The sequence below is a fragment of the Acartia tonsa genome, chromosome 15, assembly GCF_053477335.1.
Source record: "Acartia tonsa isolate MP-2025a chromosome 15, ASM5347733v1, whole genome shotgun sequence".
In the NCBI taxonomy this organism is placed as follows: domain Eukaryota; kingdom Metazoa; phylum Arthropoda; class Copepoda; order Calanoida; family Acartiidae; genus Acartia; species Acartia tonsa.
Window position 1 is genome coordinate 2,995,313 of NC_137274.1, and position 27,542 is coordinate 3,022,854.

A 27,542-nucleotide genomic window follows, 5' to 3' on the forward strand; every position below is an offset into this window, starting at 1 on the left:
TGTGCAGCTAACCGTTTTTCGTCGAGATGGATTTCAATTGTTAAAACAAGAAAATGAAGTGAATATAATATAAATAATTGCTATAACATTAGTAATAAAAGAAACATAAACCATGTGCATTTGAAATTCCTTTTGACAAAAATCGGTTGGATATACAAAATTTTTTACTTCACATGAAATTTAGTAAATTAAAATGCCTAAATAAAAGTATTTCACAGTTATCTTGAAAAATCAACGTCTTCCTACCTCAAATGCCCATTAGAACCTCGGGAACGGTAAAAAACGTAAAAAATTCCGCCTTTGGCAGTGAATAACGGCAAAACGGTTCGGTTTTTGCGCTTTTTGCATAAATAACAAATGATGTATCTTGAAAAGTTCCACAAAAATGAAGAAATAGTCTATGGCCCTAAAATGACTCCTTCCTCCCAAAAATGGGCAAAAACCATCATTTTTTAAAAACATGCACAGGGTGTCCCAAAAGTGTAAAAATTTGTAAAATAGGCAAATATTATTGTTATTAGTCAAAATCTGTATCTATATGACTGTTTTAAGTAACTTAAAAATAGAAAAATTTTTTTTAAAAAACTAAATTTTTTTTTCTTTTTTTTTGAAAATACAGGGTGTCCAAAAAATAGGAAAATATTGATCTGGTCAGAAAACACTATGGCCAAACATACTAAGACACATTTTAGAGTAATTTGAAAAAAAATAGCCAATTTGGACCAAGTTTTAGCTCTACAGACACAAAAATCACATTTACAGGGTGTCCAAAAATGAAATTTGACAACCTTATAGTCCCGGGTCCTCCAAACCGTTATATACCACATATGCCCACAGATAAAACACAGGATTAAAGCCAAAAAAAATGATTTTTTTCGGACAGGTATTTTGGGTATTACGGTAGATATCCAAAATACACTTTTTGTTGGACACCCTGTAAAATTAGAGTTTTGGCCAAAATAGCATTATGTGCGCTTTTTACATGAATAAACGATCATTTTGGTGTATAAAATGTATAGGTTGGATGTAAGATTGATGAAAAAATTTATTTTTAAAATTGTGAAAAAATGGGTGTTTTTTAAATTTTTGTTACCTACCCTTATAGATAGCTAGATATCTAGACATCCAGGGACTCTGAAACTTTTTTTTGGCCATCCAGCATCCTTGAATCACCCAACGGACCAAAATATAGAGTATTAACAAAATCGTAGAGGTAGTGCAGAAAAGTGGTACATTTGGCAAATAATGCACCTTATTTATGAAATCTTAAGTAAAACTTTAATAAAATTGGTTTACAAATAAAAAACCAAAGTATTATTATTTTAAAGACATATAAATTATTATTTTGTTTGAACCGAACGCCTAAGTAACAAAACTGATTTTTATTTTAATATTCGTGGAACATTGTCTTCATGATTTTTCAGTATGACTGAATCAGTTCTAATCTACTGGATATTAATCGGTTTCAAAGCTGGAAATGAAATAAACTAGAGCGAGGGGACAATGGGCTGTTTATTACACTAGTCCCCAAAGTTTTATAATAACATTTTCTCATTCGTTGGCCTAACAACTTTGGTTGATTATTTTGTTGAGTGTTCAAACGTTTCAACCCCTATTTTTTATCTACAGAAGGGGTAATTTTGTGTAACATCATTGGGGATGTACATCAATTTATCTGCCATTGTCTTATCCCTTTAGATCCCTGCTTTTTTATAGTTATTTATCGTATCATATTATAGACAGCTATCCGCGGATATCATGCGGATAGAGTAAGCTAAAAACCGGTTCTAATCCAGCGGATATTAATCGGACTATATATTATGGACAGACTGACTAATTTGTTTGAAACTAGTAAATTAAAGTCGTTATTTGTTTCATTTTGGTGTTCCAACATTTCTACCAATTTTTATACATCCTTTATAAAAGTAACATGATGTCTGTCTGTCTGTCTGTCTGTCTGTCTGTCTGTCTGTTTGTTTGTTTGTTTGTTTGTTTGTTTGTTTGTCTGTGTGTTTGTCTGTGTGTTTGTACCGATACATTTTGCTAACCGCTGAACCAATATGTTTCTCCTTTAAAGTGAAGATTTTCATCTATAAAAATAACTTGATGTCTGTCTGTCTGTGTGTTCTGATATATCTCGCTAACCACTAAACCGATATGGTTCTCCTTTAAAGTGAAGATTCTCATAGTAACATGTCTGAATGTCTGTATCAATATAACTCGCTAACCACTGAACCGATATGGTTTTTATTTAAAGTGAAGATTCTCATACTTATATAATTAAGTAACATGATGTGTGTCTGTTTGTTTGTACCGTGGGATCTCGTGATAAGGTTTTCCTTTTATAAAAGGATTTGGTACCTTAAAAATACAATACATATATCCTTATAATAAAGTAACAGGATGTCTGTCTGTTTGTTTGTACCGTGGGATCTCGCTAACCGCTGAACCAATATGGTTCTCCTTTACAGTGGAGCTTCTCATAGGTCCTGGGAAGGTTTATAAATATTTTGCTGAAGGGCAACTTCACCCTCCCAAGAGAGAGAAAGAAGAATATGCCCCTCCCCCCCTCCGCAAAAAAAACTTTGGGGCTTTTTCGCTACTTTTATTATTTGCAGCTCTAAATAAACATCTAAAGTACTAAAAAGGGAAAATTTAAATTTAAATGTTTTGAAAAAAAAGTTGGAAAAGAAAATTAATTAAAAAGTTTTAATTTGTAAAGTAACAACTTTTCTATATTAATGATGGGATAATTTTAGTTTTATATGTTAATGGTGATTCATGTATTGATTTAGAACATCATATATTTAAATAAAATAAAATAGATATTTATAAATATTATTTTTCTCTCTTTCTTTTTTTCTCTTTCTCCCTCTTTCTGTCTCACTCTCTCTCTCTCTCTCTCTCTCTCTTTGCTTTCTCTCTTTTCTCTTTTCTCACACTTATTATCTCTTTCTCTCTCCCACTTCTTTTCTTCCCCCCCTCTCTCTCTCTCTCTTCCTTCCCTCTTTCTCTCTATCTAATTCACACCCATTCTCTCCCTCTATATCTCCCTCCTCCTCCCCCTCCCTCCCTCCCTCTCTCCTTATCTCATTACTTCAGACTTTGTAGGGCAGATTTATGTATCATTCCCTTCAATTGACACTTTTATTGGGCTGTCCCCAAAGTTTTATAATAACATTTACCATTTATTGTCTTAACAACTTTGAGGACTTTTTATTGATTTATGATTGGTTGGTTCATTAAGTTGAGTGTCCAATTTTTTTACTATTAATTGTAATCCACTTTGTGTATCATCATTGGGGATGTACATTAATTTATCGGCCATTGTCTTATCCCTTTAGATACCTGGTGTTTTATAGTTATTTATCGTATCGTATTATAGACAGCTTGCCGCGGATATTATGCGGATAGTATAGCTGACTGAACCGGTTCTAATCCAGCGGATATTAATCGGATTAGATCCGTTGGAAGATTGATGTATCATTCCCTTTCTATTGACACTTTTATGGTGATAGATTTCTAATTTGAAAACAAGGATGACAACATCCATAAAGAGAGAGAGAGGGGACATTAGACTGTTTATTACACTAGTCCCCAAAGTTTTATATTAACGTTTTCTTATTCGTTGGTCTAACAACTTTGGGGACTTTTAATGAATTTTGATTGGTTGGTTTATTGAGTTGAGTGTTCAAACGTTTCAACCACTAATTGAGAGAGAGGGGGGGGACAATTGATTGTTTATTACACTAGTCCCCAAGGTTTTATAATAACGTTTTCTTATTTGTTAGCTTAACAACTTTAGGGACTTTTAATGAATTTTGATTGGTTGGTTTATTAAGTTGAGTGTTCAAACGTTTCTACCACTAATTGAGAGAGAGAGAGGGAACAATGGACTGTTTATTACACTAGTCCCCAAGGTTTTATATTAACGTTTTCTTATTCGTTGGCTTAACAACTTTGGGGACTTTTAATGAATTTTGATTGGTTGGTTTATTAAGTTGAGTGTCTAAACGTTTCAACCACTAATTGTAATATACAGAAAGGGTAATTTTGTGTATTAACATTGGGGATTCATCCCTTTAGATCCATAAAGGCGAAGCTTTAAAATCAAACAGTAGAACAAAAATGAATATACGTAAATATTATGACAGGGAAAAATTGGCATCAATTTAGCTTGCTAACATTGATCTCATTTATTGGTCAGTTTGTTCATCTGGTGGGAGGATAGAGGATGGGGAAAAATAAATTGTTTTATGGATATAAAGACTTTCTGGTAACAATTATAGAGTTGCTACGCTTTCTAATTTGAAAATAAAGTCACTTTAAACTGAAGGAGGGATAAGGCATTTGGCGAAAAATTAATTTACGTATTTAACTGATAGTCAAAATTACTCCTCTGTAGATTAAAATCTAGTTTTATCAAATTAAGTTTTTTTAAGTCAACGAATAAATAACTATGAAACACTAGGGATCTAAAGGGATAAGACAATGGCCAATACTTCCCCCCCCCCCCTCCCAATGATGATACACATTACCTCTTCTGTAGATTACAACTAGTGATTAAAACACAATATGAACCAACCATTCAAAAGTCCACATAAGCCAACGAAAAAGAAAACAGTATTATAAAACTTTTGGTACCAGTATAATTTACAGTCCAATGTCCCCTCCCTCCCGTCCTGGCGTTTGTAGATAAATGTTTTAACTAATGAACAAGTTTACAATTAAATTAATTGTTTTTTTAAAAGCGAAGCTTTTCTATAATTAGGGTCGGTCCGTCCGAGACGGGTAGCTTTTTTCGTTAATTTAGGCATGTTAGTATTGTCCTATCGATTTCAAACTTTGCATGGCGATTCCTGTAGTAGTTAGGTACGATTTAGAATGCGAACCAGAAAGTCATAAATAGTTTATATTAATTTTGAAAAAATTATAGATAAGATATAAATATCTTATTCATAATAATGATTCCTTGGACAATATTTCAAGCTTAAGAGCTTCGCTTTAATGGATGTTGTCATCTTTGTTTAAAGAAAGTGTCATTTATCTCTAATAGCAGCTGATAAATTAATGTTTCCTCCGTGCGTTTAAAAAAAAAAACAGACAGACAGATTCACATCAAAAAACACAGGGAGGGAGGGGACATTGGGCTATTTATTGAACTAGTCCCCAAAGTCTTATAATAACGTTTTCTTATTCGTTGGCTTAACAAACTTTTGATTGTAATTGTAATCTACATAAGGGGTAATGTTGTGCATAATTTTGTGTATCATCATTGGAGATGGACATCAATTTATCGGCCATTGTCTTATCCCTTTAGATCCCTGGTGTTTTATAGAAATTTATCGTATTGTATTATAGACAGCTTTCCGCGGATATTATGCGGATAGTATAGTGGACTGAACCGGTTCTAATCCAACGGATATTGATCGGTTTCAATTGTATAAATGCTTTGTTTTAGTTTAAGAATATTTAGAATTTGCACATATTTGCTGTGTGTGTGTGTGTGTGTGTGTGTGAGTGTGTGTATGTATTGGTGTGTGTGTGTGTGTGTTGCATATATTTGCTAAAAAATTCTTTAAATTTAATTCAGTGTTTTATTGATACAGAAAAAAAAACAATTTTTTGTCCTAAATATCAAGTAAGAAATACCCAGGAGGGAGGGAGGGGACATTGGGCTGTAAATTACACTGGTACCCAAAGTTTTATAACCACGGTATTTTATTCATTAAGTACCTACTTTTAGTAAATTTTGTGATTAATTCGTTCCAATTAAATTTATAACCAATAAATGTAATATGAAGAAGGGGTAATTTTGTCTTTGTGTATCACCATTGGGGATGCACATCAATTTATAGGCCATTGTCTTATCCCTTTAGATCCCTGACAAACAGTGCTATTGAAATTATCTGCAGTTTTTCTGGAAGTCTGTAATTAATAAGTCAGCATTGTTAACTATTCTTCGTTTTATCAGAGAGAGAGAGGGGACAATGGGCTGTTTATTACACTAGTCCCCAAAGTTTTATATTAACGTTTTCTTATTCGTTGGCTAAACAACTTTGGGGACGTCAGTAAATTTTGATTGGCTGGTTTATTTAGTTTAGTTTATATAACGCTACTGAAGGGGTAGTTTTGTGTATCATCATTGGAATGTACATTAATTTATCGGCCATTGTCTTATCCCTTTAGATCCCTGGCTTTTAATTGACCGGACAAACAAATTCTAAAAGTAAAATAATTTCAAATTACTAATGGCTATAGGTGGCTAGGAGATCTATCGAATGAAAACGAGTAATATCCGCTGGATTAGAACCGGTTCTCAGCATTATAATATCCGCGGAAAGCTGTCTATAATACGATACGAAAAATAACAAAAAAAAATAGCATAAAACCATTTTTATTGCAGGACCTAAGCTTGAACCAGAACCGACTGGAGCAGATACCCGCAGGCATTGATCAGCTTGTTTCCATCAGGACTCTGGACTTGGGCGAGAATAGGATAGCGGACTTTAGTACATCATCTATGGTAGGTTTATACATAGATAGATAGATAGATAGATAGACATACAGATTTATAGTCAGTAAGACATACATATGAACAGACAGACAGACAGACATATAGATAGATTAACAGACGGATAGATGGATGGATAAATAGATAAACAGAAAGTAGATATATAGATAGATAGGTGGATTGATAGATGGAAAGATAAATTGAAGCCTCTAGGGGCAATTAAGGTGTGAGAATTAAAAGTCGACTCCCTCCCATTTTCAGTTTAAGTTTTAAAAAGAAAAGTTACAAAAATATTTTTTGGGGGGGTCATTTTTAATTTGGAGGGTGGAGATACCCTCCCCCAAAATAGCTAAAAAACCTTCCCTGGACCTATAAGAAGCTTTACTGTAAAGAGGAACCATATCGCTTCAGTAGTTAGCGAGATCTTTCGCTACAGACAAAAAAAGCTTGAATGAACCAAATATATAGATATAAAATTTCTAGGATGATCCAAATGGCGGGAAATTGTCAGATGAGAGAAATGCCGCGTCCAAAGTTTTCCACCGGCTGAGCGCGCTGTACGGGCTAAGGCTGGCGGGAAACAGGCTCACAGAAATTCCCGCGCAAATTTTTCAGGTATTTAATGTTGTGTAAAAGTTATTAAAAAAATATTTTTTTTTATATTTGTCAAGGATTGATTGATTGATTGATTGATTAGCCACAGTTTCTTAGGGTTTGGGCCTAAGTAGTCATGGAGTAGGCTAAGTTCAAGCTCATTTTGACTTGACCCGCTATCTCACGAGAGCTACTCATTATTACCTCACCCTCGTGAGTATGGCTGGTGTATTTGTCATGAAAACTGTTTAATTGGTGTAAAAATGACAATAAAACTGTGTTTATGACAGTAGTAAAGGTGTAATTTTGAAAAAATATTGCCAAAAATACAGCAAATAATAAAGAAATTGACAAAAACACCATTTTTGCTAGTGGCAGCATCTTATTTCTCGTATTCATTGGAATCCGGTGGATAGGAACCGGTTCTCATCCATACGAAAAAACTATGTCTAGCATCGAATTATATCCAGCTTTCTACAAATAAAAAAATGTACAATCATAAGATTAAAACCAGTTTTTTTAGCCGGTGCTTTCGGCACCTCGGGGCTAAAAAACTGGTTTTAATCTCATAATTGTACGTTCTATATCCGCGGAAAGCCGTTTATAATACAATGCGACAAATAACTATTATTTGTTTTAGTAGTGAAGCTACTCTACAATTAACTTTGTTTTGCCCGTCAGTCATATTAAGTTATCAAAGTACATACATTATTATATCTATCTTTCTATCTATCTATCTATCTATATCTATCTAACTATCTATCTATATTTAACTATCTATTTATCTCTAGGCTAACAGTAACCTGCAGGTGTTGAACCTAGCCCACAACTCCCTAGCCAACATCAGCAGAGAATCATTCCAGAAGCTGAACAACCTGCGCGCCCTGAGGTTGGATAATAACAACCTCACCAATATTAATGGCCTGGTTGGGTCGTTAAAGGTAATTTTTCCCTTTTCTTTCTTTCTCCTTCTCTTTCCTCTTTGCTTTTACTTTCCCATCTTTTTTTCCATTTTCTTCGCTTTCTCTTCTCTTTCCCTTTTCCTCCTTCTCTATCCCTTCTTTTTCCTTTCTATTGCCCATCTCTTTTCCTTCTCTTTTCCTTTTCTTTCTCTTTTCTTTTCCTTTTCTTCCCTTTTCTTTCCTATCTCTTTCTCATTCCTTTTTTTTTCCCTTCTCTTTTCTTCTTTTTCCTTTTTCACTTCTCTTTCCCTTCTCTTTCCTTTCTCTTTCCCTTCTCTTTCCTTTCACTTTCTCCTTTCTTTCCCTTTTCTTTTCCTTCTATTTTCTTCTCTTTTCCTACCGTTTCCCTTTTCTTTCTCTTATCTTACCCTTATCTTTCCCTTATTTTTCTCTTCTCTTTTCCTTCTCTTTATTTTTCTTTCTCCTTCTCTTTTCCTTCTCTTTCCCTTCACTTTCCTTTCTCTTTCCCTTGTCATTCCCTTTTCTTTCTTTTCCCTTTCCTTTCCATTCTCTTTTCCCATCTCTTTCCCTTCACTTTCTCTTCTCTTTCCCTTCTCTTTCCTATCTCTTTCCTTTCTCTTTTTCGTATCTTTCTCTCCTCTTTCCCTTTCTTTTCTCTCTTCTCTTTCCCTTTCTTTTCTCTTCTTTTTCCCCTTGTCTTTCCCTTCTCTCTCCCTTCTCTTTGCTTTCTCAATATTCCAAACATCAGACAAAAAGCTAGAATTGAGCATGTTTTAAATGGATGGATCAACTCTATTTATAGGATTAAAAGTTCAAGTTAAAAGTTATCATGAAAACTAATCCTTTATTTTCTTATAAAGAATCTGAAATGGCTGAACGTATCTGAGAACGAGTTGCAATGGTTTGACTTTGCCTTCATCCCGAAGTCGCTGGAATGGTTGGATGTCCACAACAATAATATTGACACCATTGGCAACTATTACAATCTCGGCGACGGCTTCAGCCTTAAGACCTTCGATGCCAGCTATAACAGGTAATTTTGGATAATCATTTGGGATGTACATAATTTTTTTTACCATTGCACATTGGGGCAAATCAACCAAAAAGGGGATTTAATTATTTAGTACCCTTAAAATTCATCTCACAAAAATTTCATTTTATACTTTTTTGTAGGTAATTTAACAACAAACAAATTTGTTTTTATGTTTTTTTCTGTCATTTGAAAGGAACATGGAGATAAAGGTCATTTTATGAAGGTAGATAGAAAATTACCAGATTATCCCCTCCCGAAAATAGCCCCCCCTTACCCTTTCTATCTATCCATCAATCTATACATCTATCTATCCATATATTTATCCATCTATCTATCCATCTATCAATCCATCTATCTATCCATCTATCTATCCATCTATCTATCCATCTTTCTATCCATCTATCTATCCATCTATCTATCCATCTGTCTATCCATCTATATATCGATCCATCTATCTATTCATCAACTATTCATCTCTTTATCCATTAACTATCAATTTATCCATCCATCAATCTATCCCTCTATCTATCCATCCATCTATCCATCTGATCATCCATTTACTTATCCATCTATCTATACATATATCTAATCATCTATCTATTCATCTAAATATCTATCCATCTATCTATCCATCTTTCTATCCATCTATCTATCCATCTATCTATCCATCTGTCTATCCATCTATATATCGATCCATCTATCTATTCATCAACTATTCATCTCTTTATCCATTAACTATCAATTTATCCATCCATCAATCTATCCCTCTATCTATCCATCCATCTATCCATCTGATCATCCATTTACTTATCCATCTATCTATACATATATCTAATCATCTATCTATTCATCTAAATATCTATCCATCTATCTATCCATCAACTATCTTGAATTTCGTGTTTAAAATGTCTAATTAGAGGTTTTGGTTATCAGAGCAATATGAGAATTTTTTAGTAGCGCAGCTACCCTATCACTAGCTTTTTGGGCCCTTTAAAGTGTAACTATGTCAATTGTAGTCCGATTTTAGTGTTTAAAGTGTCAAATTTGGGGTCATGGAATTCATTTCAGTAGGAGGGGAGGGGATGGTGTAAATGGGGGTGGATGGGGATCCTTATTTTAGCAAGCTACAAGTTTCACTTTATTTTTATGTTTAATAAATCCATTATAAATGTGGGCATGATTAACATAAATTTTTATTAACTAATATCTATATTTATAATGATATTATGATTCTTGTTTACTGTTTATATGTATACTAGCGGCTTCGCCCCTAGCCTCTAGGGGATTTGCCCCAAGAGGTAATTAAACAAGGATGACAACATCCATGAAAGAAGCGAAGCTCTGAAATGGAAGGACAAACGAACATTAACACTTGTGAAGTGTCAGAACTGAATATTAATGCATGTCTATACAAAATTGTAATTAAAACTGATTAAATACATGTTACTGTTTGAGGACATACTGACGTTTTTAGGACTAAATTATAGAGATGCTTCGCTTATAACATTACACCTTATTGAAAAAGGAATCAGTATTCAAAAAATCAGATGAATAGGATATTTTTAACATTCAAAACCATTATTTGTTGTCAAAAAAGTAAAAATCAGCTTGTTATAAATGGATGTACGGACTTTCTGGTAACGATTATAGAGTTGCTGTGCTTTCTAAGTCGTACCTAACTGTTGTAGAAATCAGCATGAAAAGTTTGAGATCGATAGGACAATTCTAGCCTGTTTAAGTTAAGTAAAAGATCTAACTGTACCAGACGTACGGACGGACCGACCCTAATTATAGAAATATAAAAAAAAATTTGGGGTTTTTTATTTTTGAAAAAGAGCTTTAAACAACCACAGGACCAGTAGATATATTCCCTGAAGAGTAGAATTCAATCGATTTAGTGGTTAGCGAGATCTTAAGGGATGGGCGGACAGACAAACAGACATCAAGCTACTTTGTATTATATATTAACACCTAGGGATCTAAGGAACAAAACAATAACCGATTAATATGTACATCCCCAATATTGATACATATTTAATAAATACATATTTAATTAATTATATTACAAAATTATTTGTCTGTAGATGAGAATTAGTGGTTGAAAAGTTTTGACACTCATCTTAATGAACCAACCAATAAAAAATCAATTAAATTTCCTGAAGTTCTTATGCTAACGAATATAAAAACGTTATTATAAAACTTTGAAGTTTGGGGACTAGTGTAATTAACAGTCCCCTCTCTTTCTAAATAAAACTGCTGATGTTAAACATGAATACCATGTAACTACATAATTTAAAATCAAAGCATTACCAATAGACAGACAGATAGACTACTTGCTAATTCAAATTTAGAATGATTATAAGAACCTCACGTTATTTGCATATTAACTTTACGTTTCCGCAGTGAGGTAGGGGACATTGGGCTGTTTATAACACTAGTCCCCAAAGTTTTACAGTTGTGTGTTCAAACGTTTTAACTACTAACTTTAATCTACACAAGGGGTAATTTTGTGTATTATCATTGGGGATGTACAACAATTTATTGGCCTTTGTCTTATCCCTTTAGATCCCTGATATTTGTAATAATCTATAGAAACGATTATTCAGTTACATTAAAACATCAAACATAAAAAGGTTTAGATTTAGGTTTAGCCTTCCCCTCCCTTCCTCCCGTCTCCATCATTTAGTGCAATAGAACTTGAAAATATTCATTATCAACTTTAATTCAAAGTCTAATCAAATAAATATTTCTTATAACTATGTTTTTGCGTCTTTTATCTATATGTATTACATCTTTCATTTTGACTTTAAAAGCGCATTTAAAAGATTTTCCTAACAAAGTTTTCGTGCACCCAGCCTCAGAAAACGCGCTAAAAACCCCTACGGGGGCGCGGGGGGGTAAAAGAAACCAGTACTGGCGATTAAAATATGTCTTTGGGTAATCAAATATCGTTTTTTTAGCCGGCGACACCCGGCGAAAACATGTTTCCTCTTACTGTCTTCTAAAATGTTAATTAAAAAACAAACAAAAATAAACTAAAATCTTGACTTCAACTATAATTATTTAGGACTAATTTCTTCAATTTGTGTTTTTTTCTTTTATACTGTCAAAATATATGTAATGCATGACTCATCAGAAGTTATTTTGTCTAATTACGTTAATTCTAAGAGATTTTATAATACTTTTAAAATTGTTGGTGAAACACAAAAAGTATGCCTTTTTCTGTCAGAAAATTTTTGCATTTCTTGACTTCCATGCATTAGAATGCTTACTTAAAAAGCGTATTTTTACGATTCCTTTGAAATCTGATGTACATTGGGTATGCTAATACTCATAGAATGTTTAAAACTTGATTTGGGGGTGGTGAATTGTTGCCCCTTGTTGCCCCTATGTGCATTGTCTTATCCCTTTAGATCCAGCTATAACAGGTATAACCGTTGGGATAATTTTGTCTATAATCATTGGGGATGTACATAAATTTATTGAACATTGTCTTATCCCTTTAGATCCAGCTATAACAGGTATAACCGTTGGGATAATTTTGTCTATAATCATTGGGGATGTACATAAATTTATTGAACATTGTCTTATCTCTTTAGATCCCTTTAGATCCAGCTATAACAGGTATAACCATTAGATAATTTTGTGTATCATCATTGGGGATATATTATACACATCAATTTGTCTTATCCCTTTAGATCGTGCTATAACAGGTATAACCATTGGATAATTTTGTGTATCATCATTGGGGATGTACACATCAACTTATTGATCATTGTCTTATCCCTTTAGATCCAGCTATAACAGGTATAACCATTGGATAATTTTGTGTATCATCATTGGGGATGTACACATCAATTTATTGACCATTGTCTTATTCTTTAGCTCCCTGATAACTTTGTTAGAATTGTCCTGTTGGTTTAAAATTTAGCGCCAGGGAGGGAGGGGACATTATCATTATCTTCCTGAATAAGGAGGTATATAGTTAAAGATAAATAATATTAAAGTAAAAAAAAACGGTATAAAATGTCAGGCTACATAGCATATTTTAGCGTGTATATATGTTGCATTATTTGCCAAGTGGAGGGCAGAAAAAATGCCCCTGGATGTCTAGATATCTAGCTATTCATGAAATGTAGGTAACAGAAACAAAAAAAAATCATATTTTAAACAATCTTTTACTAAACCTATACCTACATATTATACACCAAAATGATCGTTTATTAAAAGAGAAGTTTTCTATAATTAGTGTAGGTCCGTCCGTCAGTACGTCTGAAACGATTAGCTTTTTTAGTTAAATTAGGGTTTTTAGAATTGTCCGATGGATTTCAAACTTTGCATGGTTATTCCAGTAGTAATTAGATACTATTTAGATAGCGTAGCAACTCTATAATCTGATTGATCTGATTTTTAAATACTGATTCCTAGGACAACAAAGTACAATGTCATTCGTGAAGCATCTCTATAATTAATTACTAAATATGTAAGTATGTCCTTAAACATCATCCTGTATTTAAGCAGTTTTTCGACAAATTTATTCCCAATTTGCTCTGTTTCTTATTAATTTATGTTCTGATTATTCAGTTATTACACTCTACAAGTGTTAATGTTCGTTTGTCCTGCCGATTCAGTGCTTCGCTTTTATGTTGTCATCCTTGTTCATGTGAAAATCATGTAAAATGCTATTTTATTTTAGAATTGAGACACTATCCTCAGACACACTGCTATATTCTCTACACAGTATCTACCTCAACAACAACAGGAAAGCATATCATCCATACTGAAAAATCATGCATAGCATATCTCAACCATACTGAAAAATCATGCATAACATATCTCAATCATACTGAAAAATCAGGAATAGTCACTTTCTTGGCAACGCCCCTTAAGGGGCGATTCATCGTATTTATACAGTAGCTTTTTATAGGTTATTTTAGGTTAGGTTAGGTTAAGTTGTGTTAGGTGATTGGGGTTAGGCAATTGGCCCCGCAAGGTTAGAGCTCCCCGCAGGAGCTAGAAAAGGAGAAAAGCTACTTGAAAAGACGACGAATCGCCCCTTAAGAGGCGTTGCCACGAAAAAGACTATTCCCGCATATGGGATAATGTAATAAAGGGATTCTCCGATGAATATCCGGTGGATTAGAACTGGTTCTCAAAAATACTGATTAAATCATGCATAGCATTGTATTACAGAAAATTTTCCTCTTATAGTAATACTAGTTTTTATCTTTTGAATTTTTCATTTTAATATCCATGGAAAACTGTCTATAATACGACGCGAAATATGTCATAGTATCAGGGCTGTTTATTACACTAGTTCCCAATGTCTAATAAAATAACGTATTCTTATTCGTTGGCTTAACAACTTTGGGGCTTTATTTGAATTTTAATTGATTGGTTCATTAAGTTTAGTGTCAACGACTTATTGTAACCTACAAGAGGTCTAATTTTGTGTATCATAATTGGATATTTATATAAAGTTACCGGCCATTGTCTTATCCCTTTAGATCCCTGCAAACTGACCCCCCCCCCCCCCCAATACAAATATTGACATGCTTTTGGCCGTACCCAGGATTATGAGTGTGGCGGCTGGCAGCTTCCGTGAACTGTCGCAGCTGCGCAGAGTTGAGCTGCAAGATAATCAGCTGGCCCATCTTGAGATGTCAGCCGTGGAGCTCAGCTATTCAGGTATATATTAACATTATTTGTCCATTCGTCTATCTGTCTGTCTGTTCGTCGGTGTGTGTGTCTGTCCGTCTGTCTGCAAGACAATCAGCTGCCTCATCTTGAGATGTCAGCCGTGGAACTTAGCTACGCAGGTAACGTCTGTCTGTATGTTTGTTTGTTTGTCCGTTTTGTCTGTCTGTCTTTTTGTCCGTCTGTATGTTATATCGTCCGTCCGTAAACATTATCTTACATTGTCCGTCTGTTTGTCTATTTGTCAATCTGTATGTCTGTCTGTTTGTCTTAATGTCTGTATGTTTGTCTGTCTGTCTGTATTTGTCTTTCTTTATATCTGTTATTTTGTCTGTCTGTATGTTCTGTCTATCTTTATGTCTGTCTGTTTGTTTTTTGTCTTTCTTTGACTGTCTTTTCCTCCGTCTTTCCGTGTGTCTGTCTATTTGTCTGTTTGTCCGCCTGTATGTTATTTCGTCCGTCCGTAAACATTATCCGTCTGTCTGTCTGTTTGTCAATTTGTCAATCTGTATGTCTGTCTGTTTGTTTTTTGTCCGTCTGTCTGTCTTTTGTCTGTCTGTCTTATGTTTGGATGTTTGTCTTAATGTCTGTATTTGTCTTTATTTATGTCTGTTATTTTGTATGTTCATCTGTATGTCATTGTCCATCTGTCTGTCTGTTCTATCTTTCTTTATGTCTGTCTGTTCGTCCGTCCGTAAACATTATCTTACATTGTCCGTCTGTTTGTCTGTCTGTCTGTCCTTCTGTCTGCCTGTATGTATGTGTGTATGTCTGTCTGTCTGTCATTTCGTCCGTCCGTAAACATTATCTTACATTGTCCGTCTGTTTGTCTGTCTGTCTGTCCTTCTGTCTGCCTGTATGTATGTGTGTATGTCTGTCTGTCTGTCATTTCGTCCGTCCGTAAACATTATCTTACATTGTCCGTCTGTTTGTCTGTCTGTCTGTCCTTCTGTCTGCCTGTATGTATGTGTGTATGTCTGTCTGTCTGTCTGTCATTTCGTCCGTCCATAAACATTATCTTAATTTGTCCGTCCGTTTGTCTATTTGTGTCTCTAATTTTATCCGTCCGTAACGTTTTCTTATTCGTTGGATTAATAACTTTGTGGACTTATTCAATTTTTATAAGTTGAGTATCTAAAAGTAATCTACAGAAGGGGTTATTTTGTGTATCATCATTGTGGAATTATATATCAATTTATGGGCCATTGTCTTATCCCTTTAGATTCATGGGTTGTTCTCAAATTTTTCCGATTTTGAATTTATTAATGAATTTTGAATGATGTTCAGAATTTTATTCATAGCTAGTAGTAGTTGTGTGTGTATGTGTTTGTGTGTGTGTGTGTGTGTTTGTGTGTATGTATGTTTATGTGTTTGTATGTGTGTGTGTGTGTGTGTGTGTGTGTGCTTGTATGTGCTTGTATGTGTGTGTTTGTGTGTATGTATGTGTGTTACATAGATTCATATAGAACCTAAAGGTTCTTAGGGGCTAAGACAATGGACGATAAATTTATATATTGACCTCCGATTATGATAAACATAAATTTCAAATTATTGGTTGAAAAGTTTGGACAAAATTAGTATAGATCAACCAATCAAGATATTATTTAAGTACCCAAAGTTTTCTAATTCCCTCTATCTTAAACTTTGGGTACTTTTATTAAATCATATTTCAGTGTCCAAACTTTTGCACCAGTAGTTTTAAGCCATATGAGAAGGGTTAATTTTGTGTATTATTATTGGGGATGTAATGATATTGAGTTGAGTGTTCAAACATTTCAACCACTAATATTAGTCTACAGAAGGAGAAATTTTGAGTATAATTATTGGGGATGTAAATCAAATTATCGGCCATTGTCTTATTCCTGAATTTAAGCTACCTACATATGTATCTATAGTAATGATATATTCTATTATAACGGGTGTTTCATTTGTCAAGCTAGATTTATTAATAGTTATTTCTCGCATCGTATTATAAACGGCTTTCCGCGGATATAGAATGTACAATCATAAGATTAAAACCAGTTTTTTTAGCCCCGAGATACCGAAGGCACCGGCTAAAAAAGCTGGTTTTAATCTTATGTTTGTTAATTTTATATATTTTAGAAAGCTGGATATAATACAATGCTAGACATAGTTTTTTCGTATGGATGAGAACCGGTTCCTATCCACCGGATTCGAATGAATACGAGAAATATTAATCAAAAATCTTTATTGAAATTTTTTATATAGGAAGGGGAACAATTTCTACCCCCTGTTGAGGATTCTAACCCTGCTGGGCCCCTTTTTATCTTTTACCTAACCTAAAATAAGCATTCTAATAACGTGTTTTTCTTTAAAATCTTTTTTTTAAGTGCAAAATGATGGAAATTTCCCGTAGTTTTTGAGATCTTTCTGTACAGACACTCACATACAATATACATTTATACTAGCGGCTATGCCCCGAGAGGCCTCTACGGGGTGGGTGGGATTGAATTCACCAACCCAATTTTTAAACCTAGCCATAAGATATGAAAAGGGGAAAAAAAATTTGGGTTGGGGAATTTTTTTATGGTGGTACATTGTTAAGGAGAACCATATCGGTTCAGCGGTTAGCAAGATCCTTCAATACACAACAAAACACAGACATAGATCCTATTACTTAGGATTATAATTTTAGCAGTTTTGTTAGCCCACCTAGCTTCCCGTTTCTGATAAAATGAATAATCGTTGAATTTTTATGGTTTTTATAATTTTTAGCATTTCATCATCATTTATATAAAGTAGTAGTATATAGTAGTAGACAGTGAGGGAGGGGACAATGGGCTGTTTATTACACTAGTACCCAAAGTTTTATAATAATGTTTTCTTATTCGTTTCTTTCTTATACATAAAGTAGTAATATATAGTAGTAGGCTGGGGAGGTAGGGACAATGGGCTGTTTATTACACTAGTCCCCAAAGTTTTATAATAATGTTTTCTTATACGTTTCATCACCATATAAAGAAGTATATAGTAGTAGTATATATGGAGGAAGGGGACAATGGGCTGTTTATTACACTAGTACCCAAAGTTTTATAATAATGTTTTTTTTATTCGTTTCATCATCATCTACATACAGTAGTAGTAGGCAGTAAGGGAGGGGACGATGGGCTGTTTATTACACTAGTCCCCAAAGTTTTATAATAATGTTTTTTTTATATATAAAGTAGTAATATTATATAGTAGTACAGTTAGGGAGTTGAATCCATTTTTATAGAAGCAGAAATATAATCTATGATTATGGTTTGGACCCTCTAAAACTGTAATCTACCCTTCCACTTTCCCCTCTCTTGGTAAAGATATCTTCAACGCCGATACGATTTTTGAAATATAAGATTCCACTTCTGTCTCTCTTGTTGAAGATATCTTCACCAAGAGAGGCAAAAGTGGGGAGGAAGGGACAATGGGCTGTTTATTACACTAGTCCCCAAAGTTTTATAATGTTTTCTTATACGTTTCTTTATCATATACATTCAGTAGTAGTAGTATATATGGAGGGAGGGGACAATGGGCTGTTTATTACACTAGTCCCCAAAGTTTTATAATAATGTTTTCTTATTTGTTTCATCATCATATACATAAAGTAGTAGTAGGTAGTAGGTGGCTGGGAGGGAGGAGACATTGGGCTGTTTATTACACTAGTCCCCAAAGTTTATATTCTTGATCTTGATCTTGATAGGGTTTTCTGTCTCGTAAGACATTACCCGTCACCATTTCTGCACTTCTTTCTGTGTCTTGCTATATTCGGTTTTGATATATTTCCACCACAATATTCACTGTTTATTACACTGGTCCCCAAAGTTTTATGATAATGTTTTCTTATTCGTTACCTCAACAACTATGGGGTATTATATATCATTGAGGGAGGGGACAATGAACTGTTTATTACACTAGTCCCCAAAGTTTTATAATAATGTTTTCTTATACGTAAAGTTGTATATAGTAGTAGTATATATAGGCATTGAGAGAGGGGACAATGAACTGTTTATTACACTAGTCCCCAAAGTTTTTATAGTAATGTTTTCTTATACGTAAAGTTGTATATAGTAGTAGTATATATAGGCATTGAGAGAGGGGACAATGAACTGTTTATTACACTAGTCCCCAAAGTTTTATAATAATGTTTTCTTATACGTAAAGTTGTATATAGTAGTAGTATATATAGGCATTGAGAGAGGGGACAATGAACTGTTTATTACACTAGTCCCCAAAGTTTTATAATAATGTTTTCTTATACGTAAAGTTGTATATAGTAGTAGTATATATAGGCATTGAGAGAGGGGACAATGAACTGTTTATTACACTAGTCCCCAAAGTTTTATAATAATGTTTTCTTATACGTAAAGTTGTATATAGTAGTAGTATATATAGGCATTGAGAGAGGGGACAATGGACTGTTTATTACACTAGTCACCAAAGTTTTATAATAATGTTTTCTAATTCGTTTCATCATCATATACATACAGTAGTAGTAGGTAGGCATTGAGGGAGGGGACATTGGACTGTTTATTACACTAGTACCTAAAGTTTTATAATAATGTTTTCTTATACATAAAGTAGTAGTAGCCAGGGAGGGAGGGGACAATGGGCTGTTTATTACACTAGTACCCAAAGTTTTATAATAATGTTTTCATATACATAAAGTAGTAGTAGCCAGGGAGGGAGGGGACATTGGACTGTTTATTACACTAGTCCCCAAAGTTTTATAATAATGTTTTCTTATTTGTTGGATTAACAAATTAGGGAACTTATATTGAATTTTAATTGGTTGATTCATTAAGTTGAGTGTCAAAACTTTTTAGCTTGTTTATTTTGTTTATTTTCATTGGAGATATGCATCAATTTTTTGTCCATTGTATTATCCCTTTAGATCACTGAGTACAAGGCCATAATTTGTATATAAAAGTTTCAAAGTTGTTAAGCCAACGAATATGAAATCGTTATCATAAAACTTTGTGGACTAGTGTAATAAACAGCCCATGGTCCCATCCCTCTCAGAAAAAAATAGATAACAGTTTTAGTTTGGGGGGGGGAGGGGGGGGGGTAGTTTTTTGTTTACTTATTGCTTTAGTTCAGGTTAGGTTAGGTTAAATTGGTTACTATGAAGCCCTAATTAAAAAATAAGGGGGGGGGGGGGTTCTGAGCTCAACAAGGCACTTAGCAGGAAAGCTCCATTAATTAATTTTAACTAATTATGTTCTAATTTCTTAACAATAAAGTCTTTAATAAGTTAACAAGGATGACAACATCCATGAAAGCAAAGTTCTGATATCAGAAGGTAGAATAAAGGAATCCTTGTAGAAAATTTAATGAGTAGAATATTAATTTGTTGTAAATTGTATATAAATTTGTTGCAAAATTTAACAAATACATACTTACATTATTACAACATCATAACAGAGATGCTCAGCTTAAAATATTGTACTTTGTTGTCCTAGGAATCATTAAAAATTCAGTTATATAATATGATTTTATCATATAAAAGTTATTGTCAAAAAAGTTATAAAAAAGCATGTTTTAATTGGACTTACAAACTTACTATTATAGAGTTGCTGCATTTTCCAAAATTTTGACAGAATTTCTAACATGCCCAAATTAACGAAAAGAGCTACCCGTGACGGACGGACGGTCGTACAGACCCTAATTGTATATAAGCTTCACCGCTAACAAGAGGGAATTTTAAAAATTCATTGTTCTAAATAAAGGGGAATTATATATACAGGGATTTAAAGGGATAAGACAATGGCCGATAATTTGATGTTCATCCCCAATGATGATACATAATATTTCCCCTTATGTAAATTACAATTAGTGGTTAAAACGTTTAGAAACTCAATTTAATAAACCACAAATTTGATAACAGTTACTAAAGATGTTAAGAAAACGAATAGGTAAGCGTTAATATAAAACTTTGGGGACTAGTGTAATAAACAGCCTAATGTCCCCTCCCTCCCTGGGCATTATAATTATATAGATAAGTTAGTAACTATTACTGATCAAAAGGGATAAGACAATGGAAAATAAATTTGTGTATATCCCTAAATTAAAATTATAGTGTGAGCCAACCAATCATGATTTAATTGTAACCCAAAGATTTTAAGCTATTGTATGAGATAATGTGTTTATAAAACTTTGGGTACCAGCATAATTTATAGTCCTAAGTCCCCTCCCTTCCTTGTATAAAGATACAAAAGTTAATATGTTTAAAATGGAGGGAGGTAACATTGGACTGTAAATTATACTGGTACCCAAAGTTTTATATACAAACTAGCGGCTTCGCCATGAGCCTTTAAAAAAGAAATTTTTGGGAGATTTTTTTTGGTGGGATTGGGGGTGTACCACCTCTCAAGAAACCACCACAGGACCAGTAGGTATATTCCCTGAAGAGTAGAATCCGATCAGTTCAGTTGTTACCGAGATCTTAAGGGACGGACAGACATCATTCTACTTTGTATTATAAATATTTAGGTCTCATTAATTAGTTCAAACTTGTTGTTTGTAAACTTTTCAACCAATAATTGTAATCTACATAAGGTGTAATTTTGTGTATTATCATTGGGGATATACATCAATTTATCGCCTATTGTCTTATCCCTTTAGATCCCAGATAGACAGACAGACAGACAGATATCAGATAGATAGACAGACAGATAGACAGACAGATATACAGATAGACAGACAGTTAGACAGTTAGACAGTTAGACAAATAGACAAATAGACAGATAGACAGTTATATAGACAGACAGAGATATAGAAAGATAGATAGACAGACAGACAGACAGACAGACAGATAAAAAGACAGATAGAAAGACAGATAGACAGACAGATAGACAGACAGATAGACAGACATACAGACAGATAGACAGACAGACAAACAGACAGACAGATAGACAAATAGACAAACAGACGGACAGATAGACAGTTGAACAGACAGACGGACAGATGGACAGTTAGACAAATAGACAGGTAGACAGATAGACAGACAGACAGATACACAGACAGATAGATAGACAGATAGACCGACGGCCATATAGACATATAGACAGATAGACAGATAGACAAATAGACAGATAGACAGATAGACAAATAGACAGATAGACAAATTGACAATACACATCTATGACGGTAGGACAAACAAACATTAATGTCAAAGAGGTTTTAAAAGCAATATGTTTTAAATGGACATAAGTACTTTATAGCAATGATTATAGAGTTGCTCCGCTTTCTAAATCATACCCAACTATTACATGAATCATCATGAAAAGTTTGAAATGGATAGGATATTTTTAACATGCCTAAATAATCTATAAGATGTAGTAATGTTACTAAAGGATGGAAAATCGTCCCAAATTATAGAAAAGCTTCGCTTAAAAAAAAAGATTTGTTAAACTGTGACTTTGTAAATTTGTTGCAGGGAGGGAGGGGGCATTGGTGCTTGTACCCAAAGTTTTAAACGTTTGTTCTCTCATTTAATGGCTTCAAAACTATGGGTACTTTTATTAAATCATGATAGGTTGGTTCATTATTCTTTTCTACCGATCATTTTTAAGTTGTGTTTATCATCATTGGGGATGTACATCAATTTATCCTCCATATTGTCTTATCCCTTTAGATCCCTGCAAGTCGTGGGTTACAAAGGGAGGAGCCGAATTTTAACACACACACGCAAATAGGGATCTGTAAAAAAGTATCAGAATAGTTATTTCTCGCATCGTATTATAAACAGCTTTCCGCGGATATAGAATGTACAATTATAAGATTAAAACCAGCTTTTTTTAGTCCCGTTGTGCCGAAGGCACGGGCTTTTACATTTTTACATGATTATACATTTTTATATTTGTAGAAAGCGGGATATAATACGATTCTAGACATGTTTTTTTTCGTATGGATGAGAACCGGTTCCTATCCACCGGCTTCGAATGAATACGAGAAAAGGCTTTATTATTTTAAGAATCATCGTACAAAGTCCAAGAATGATAGAACGATTCCAATTTGCCCAATATCTTTCTGTGGGGGTAATGAATAAAATTATATACCGTATTGCTCTAAGAATCATCATAAAAAGTCCAAGAATGATAGGAAGATTCCAACATGCCTAATATCTTAATATCCCATTAGGGACTAAATAATGTTTTGATAATAAGGTAGACATTGGACTGTTTATTATTACACTAGTCCCCAAAGTTTTATAATAATGTATTCTTATTTGTTGGCTTTACAACTTCAACTTTGATTGGTTGGTTTATTAAGTCTAGTGTCCAAACGTTTCTACCAATTAGTTTTCATTGGGGGATGTACATCAATTAATCCATTGTCTTATCCCTTGGAGGGAAGAGACATTGGGCTGTTTTTTTTACACTAGTCCCCAAAGTTTTATAATTCAGTGTCCAAATATTTCATCAGCTAATTGTAATTTTAAATAGGCCGTGTAGTAATTTTGTGTATCATCATTGGGGGTTGTACATCAATTTCTCGGCCATTGTCTTATCCCTTTAGATCCTTGGTTTATCACCCCTCTCTTTATTGGGGATGTACATCAATTTATCATCCATTGTCTTATCCCTTTAGATCCCTTGAAATTGTACCTACCCCTTTATCCATGATGACTCAAACTCTTATTATTCCAAAGTGTCGTAGTTTTAATTTTAACCCTTTCCAGCCGATCCGTACATTTTTTTGGGGTGTAGTCCCTTTCGTGGTAACGCCTGTAAAGGGGTGATTTGTCGTATTTTCATAGTAGCTTTTGTCCTATTTCTAGCCTTTGCGGGTGTCAATTGCCTAAGCTAACCTAAAATAACCTATAAAAAGCTACTGTAAAAATACGACGAATCGCCCCTTAACAGGCGTTGCCATGAAAGGGACTATAATTTATGTTGTATGCACTAAATGCATCTAAAGGGATAAGACAATGACCGATAAATTGATGCACATCCCCCCAATAATGTTACACAAATTCAACCCTCGATTAGATTGAATTAGTTGTTGAAAACGTTTGAGCACTCAACTTAATAATCCAACCAATCAAAGTCCCCAAATAGTTGTTAATCCAAAGAATAAGATAATGTCATTATAAAACTTTAGGGACTAGTGCAATAATGTTCCATTGTCCCCTCTCTCTCTGTGACGTTGTAAAAGAGGGAGATGCGATTTTATATTCTCTATACTAATGAGCATCTAGTGTATATTTGTCTGTCTATCTGTCTGTCTGTCTGTCTATCTATCTGTCTGTCTATCTATACGTCTGTCTTATCTGTCTGTTTATCTGTCTGTCTATCGGTGTCTCTGTCTGTCTGTCTATTTGTCTATCCGTCTATCTTTCTAGCTGTTTATCTCTCTATTTGTCTAACTATCTGTCTGTCTATTTGTCTATCTGTCTGTCTGTCATCTGTTTGTCTATCTAATTTCCTATACTAATAAGCACTTATTGTATATGAATCTTGGTCCGTCCGTCTGTTTGTCTGTCCTTTCATATCTGCTTGGATTTCCGGTCATTCAGGGTTTTACCTGGACTGTAAAATAATGGGTACCCAAAGTTTAGCCTTATTTGTTGGCTCAAGGACTTTGGGTACCATTGTAGTTTATCAGCATTGTGGATAAAAACAATAATTTATCATCCCTTTTGATGCCTTGGTTATACTTTCATTAAATTTAATATTTTTCCCCCCTCTCGGTTGTAAAGGGTTAGATATGTTAAAAAGGGTGTTTTCCTCTCGTGTTTTTATTCTTTACTCTAAACATCAGGTGAAACCGATTAATATCCGCTGGATTAGAACTGGTTTACAGCCATACTATCCGCATAAGATCCACGGAAAGCTGTCTATAATACGATGCGATAAATAACTCGTGTTTTTATTCTTTACTCAAAGCATTAGGTAGGGACCTAAAGGGATAAGACAATGGCCGATAAATTGATGTACATACCCAATCCGATACACAAAATTACACCTTCTGTAGTTTACAATATATAAGGGGGGGGGGGGGTAAGTTCTGACACTTTTGCGTAAACAGGGTGCATCGGCTTTGTCTTAGGAGTGCGAGGATAGGTTATTTGGGGGAAAGTTTACTTTTGGTATGTATTTTTCTTAAAGAAGGTGTATCAACTTTTTTTTATGGCTAGCCGGTTCTTTTAGTAAGTAGTAGATGTAAAATTTTTCATAGAATTCAGATATGCAATCGGTTTTTTTGTAGACCTCTTATTTTTTAAGTAATTTAAGTTTTTTAGAAAAATAATTAAGTCGGTTTTAAGGTACTAAAACGCAACAAAATAAAAGAAGAAAATGGCCAGTAAGAACAAAAATAGTAAGATCTTTAATTTGACACCTTACTTTTAAAATTCTGTTGAGTAATTATTGAAAAAATCTATTTTTTTAACCTCGGTTTAATAAAAACTTTAGACCTAAATATTTTCTCAAACAGACATAAAAAACATGGGTTCATATATACCTTTAGAATCAGAAAAATATTACGAATCCATTGTAAGCAAAATTGAAAAAAAGTAAAAAATATAAAAATATAAAAATGGCCAATTGTATTTTTTGTTCTGGCAACACTATCGTCTTCCCATTTTTATACCCAATTCAAAAGTTAAGACGTTGCCTGTACAATATAATATGATATTTTCATATAATTCCTTTTATTGTAGTTTATATACTATATTGTAAACTTTTTTTTTCAATTTTGCTTACAATGGATTCGTAATATTTTTCTGATTCTAAAGGTATATATGAACCCATATTTTTTTACTTGTGAAATGATAAAATTGAGTTCAAAGTTTTATTCTCGTGGGTTTAAAAAAATCGATTTTTTCAATAATTACCTGAAAAAGTAAGGTGTCAAATTAAAGATCTTACTATTTTTGTTCATAATGGCCATTTTCTTTCTTTTTTTTGTTGCATTTTAGTACCTTAAAATCGACTTAATTTTTTTCTAAAACTTAAATTACTTTAAAAATAAGAGGTCTACAAAAAAACCGATTGCATATCTGAATTCTATGAAAAATTTCACATCTACTACTTACTAAAAGGACCGGCTAGCTATAAAAAAAAAAGTTGATACAACTTCTTTTTAAAAAAATTGGATTTGGCCTCCAGGTTTAGGTGCTGCAGGCATTAACTGCTATTTCCCCTCCCCCCCTTCATGGTTCTATTTTACCCGTTTTCTATGGATTAATCTTTTTTATTAGTTATATACCTATAAAACTTTCTTTATCTCTTTTTTCTCTCTCTTTATCTCCCCACTCTCTCTCTTTTATTCCCTCTCTCTTCTTTTTTTTTCTCTCTCTCTCCCTCTCTTACATCTCTCTCCCTCTCTTTCTTTTATCTCTCTTTTATTACCTCTCTCTCTCTTTCTTTTTTTCTCCTTCTCTCCTTTTTTTCTTTTTCTACGAATCTGTTGTTACTCTCTTTCCCTCTATCTCTCTCTATCTCTCTCTCTCTCTCATGACAAGAAAAATTAGGGTTCTAATGGGATAAGACAATGGACGATAAATTGATATACAACCCCAAATTATAATAAACATTTTTAACCCTACTGTAGATTACAATTATTGGTTGAAAAGTTTGGTAATCAAGCTTTAATCTAAGTACCCAGTGACTAGAAATTTTGAATGAGATAGCGTGATTATAAAACTTTGGGTACTATAATAATTTACAGCTCAATGTCCCCTCCCTCCCCCCCCCTGATATTAGCTCTTAAAATCCATGGACTTTTTGGGTATAGTCCCTTTCGTGGCAACGCCTTTTTCGGGGGGCGATTCTTTGTATTTTCACAGTATCTTTTCTCCTACTTCTAGCCCCTGCGGAGGGTTCTAACCCTGTTGAGCCAATTGCCTAGCCTTGCGGGGAAATCACCTAATCCAATATAATCTAACCTAACCTAAAATAACCTATTTAAAGCCATTTTGAAAATACGATTGATCGCCCCTTAGGGAGCGTTGCCACGAAAGGGACTATATCCGAATTTTTATCTTTTTATAAGGGGTAATATACCATTTAAAAGGATTTTTAAAAGCTTTTCCAGTATGGCTTCGAAACCGATTAATATCCGGTTCAGTCAGTCATACCGAAAAATCATGTATGGTATTGTAGTATTGGCATATTCCACGAATATTAAAATAAAATAAATAAAAACTAATTTTAAAAGCCCTGGCTTCGGCCATTTGGGACTAACAAAACTGGTTTTAATCTTATAATTTTCTATTTTAATATCTGCGGAAAACTGTCTTTAATACTTTTTTAGTATGGCTTTAGTAACTTTTAATGTTCGTTTGTCCATCTGATATTTGAACTTCGCTACTTATGGATGTTGTCATCCTTATTGTTCTATTATATGAAGTACTAAGGTTTTTTTTGTCTGAAGCTTAAGATTTCAATAACTACTAAACTGATTGGGTTCTCCTCTATAGGGAAGCTTCACATAGGCTGTTTAAATTGTAGAGTTATTACTTGGGATGGTTTTAGGCTAATTTTCTCTCCTCTTTCTACCTATTTAGATAGATGTTAGGGGCGCAGCCGTTAGTAAGTAATAAATTATTGAGAAAAAAGAATATTTTTAAAATTGGTTGGTAGGGAGGGGGGTGTCAGGGATCTAAAGGGATAAGACAATGGTTTATGTTCATCCCCAACTCTTCTGTATATAACTACTAGCGGCTTCTATGGCCTCTAGGGGCACTTGAGGAGGGGGGAGTTGAATCTCTAAACCAATATATTTATTTAGATTATTTTGTTGGGTTGAAATTTTTTTCTAGTAGCGATTTCTCTTGTGA

General features: G+C 33.7%; 1 protein-coding gene across 7 annotated transcripts in view; it reads left to right on the top strand.

Annotated features, from left to right (window-relative positions):
- Nucleotides 1-27,542, top strand: part of LOC145307393 (toll-like receptor Tollo) — a 104,638-nt gene that overhangs the window by 58,747 nt on the left and 18,349 nt on the right. For all 7 annotated transcript variants that reach the window (XR_013875441.1, XR_013875443.1, XR_013875444.1 and 4 more), the window contains exons 11-16: nt 6,407-6,526; nt 6,998-7,129; nt 7,900-8,049; nt 8,892-9,064; nt 13,761-13,823; nt 14,634-14,752. Coding sequence is in view for 1 of the 7 variants with exons in the window: in XM_080149809.1 (XP_080005935.1) it covers nt 6,407-6,526; nt 6,998-7,129; nt 7,900-8,049; nt 8,892-9,064; nt 13,761-13,823; nt 14,634-14,752 (757 nt within the window). In the remaining 6 variants the exon portion in view is untranslated. The remainder of the gene's footprint in view (nt 1-6,406; nt 6,527-6,997; nt 7,130-7,899; nt 8,050-8,891; nt 9,065-13,760; nt 13,824-14,633; nt 14,753-27,542) is intronic.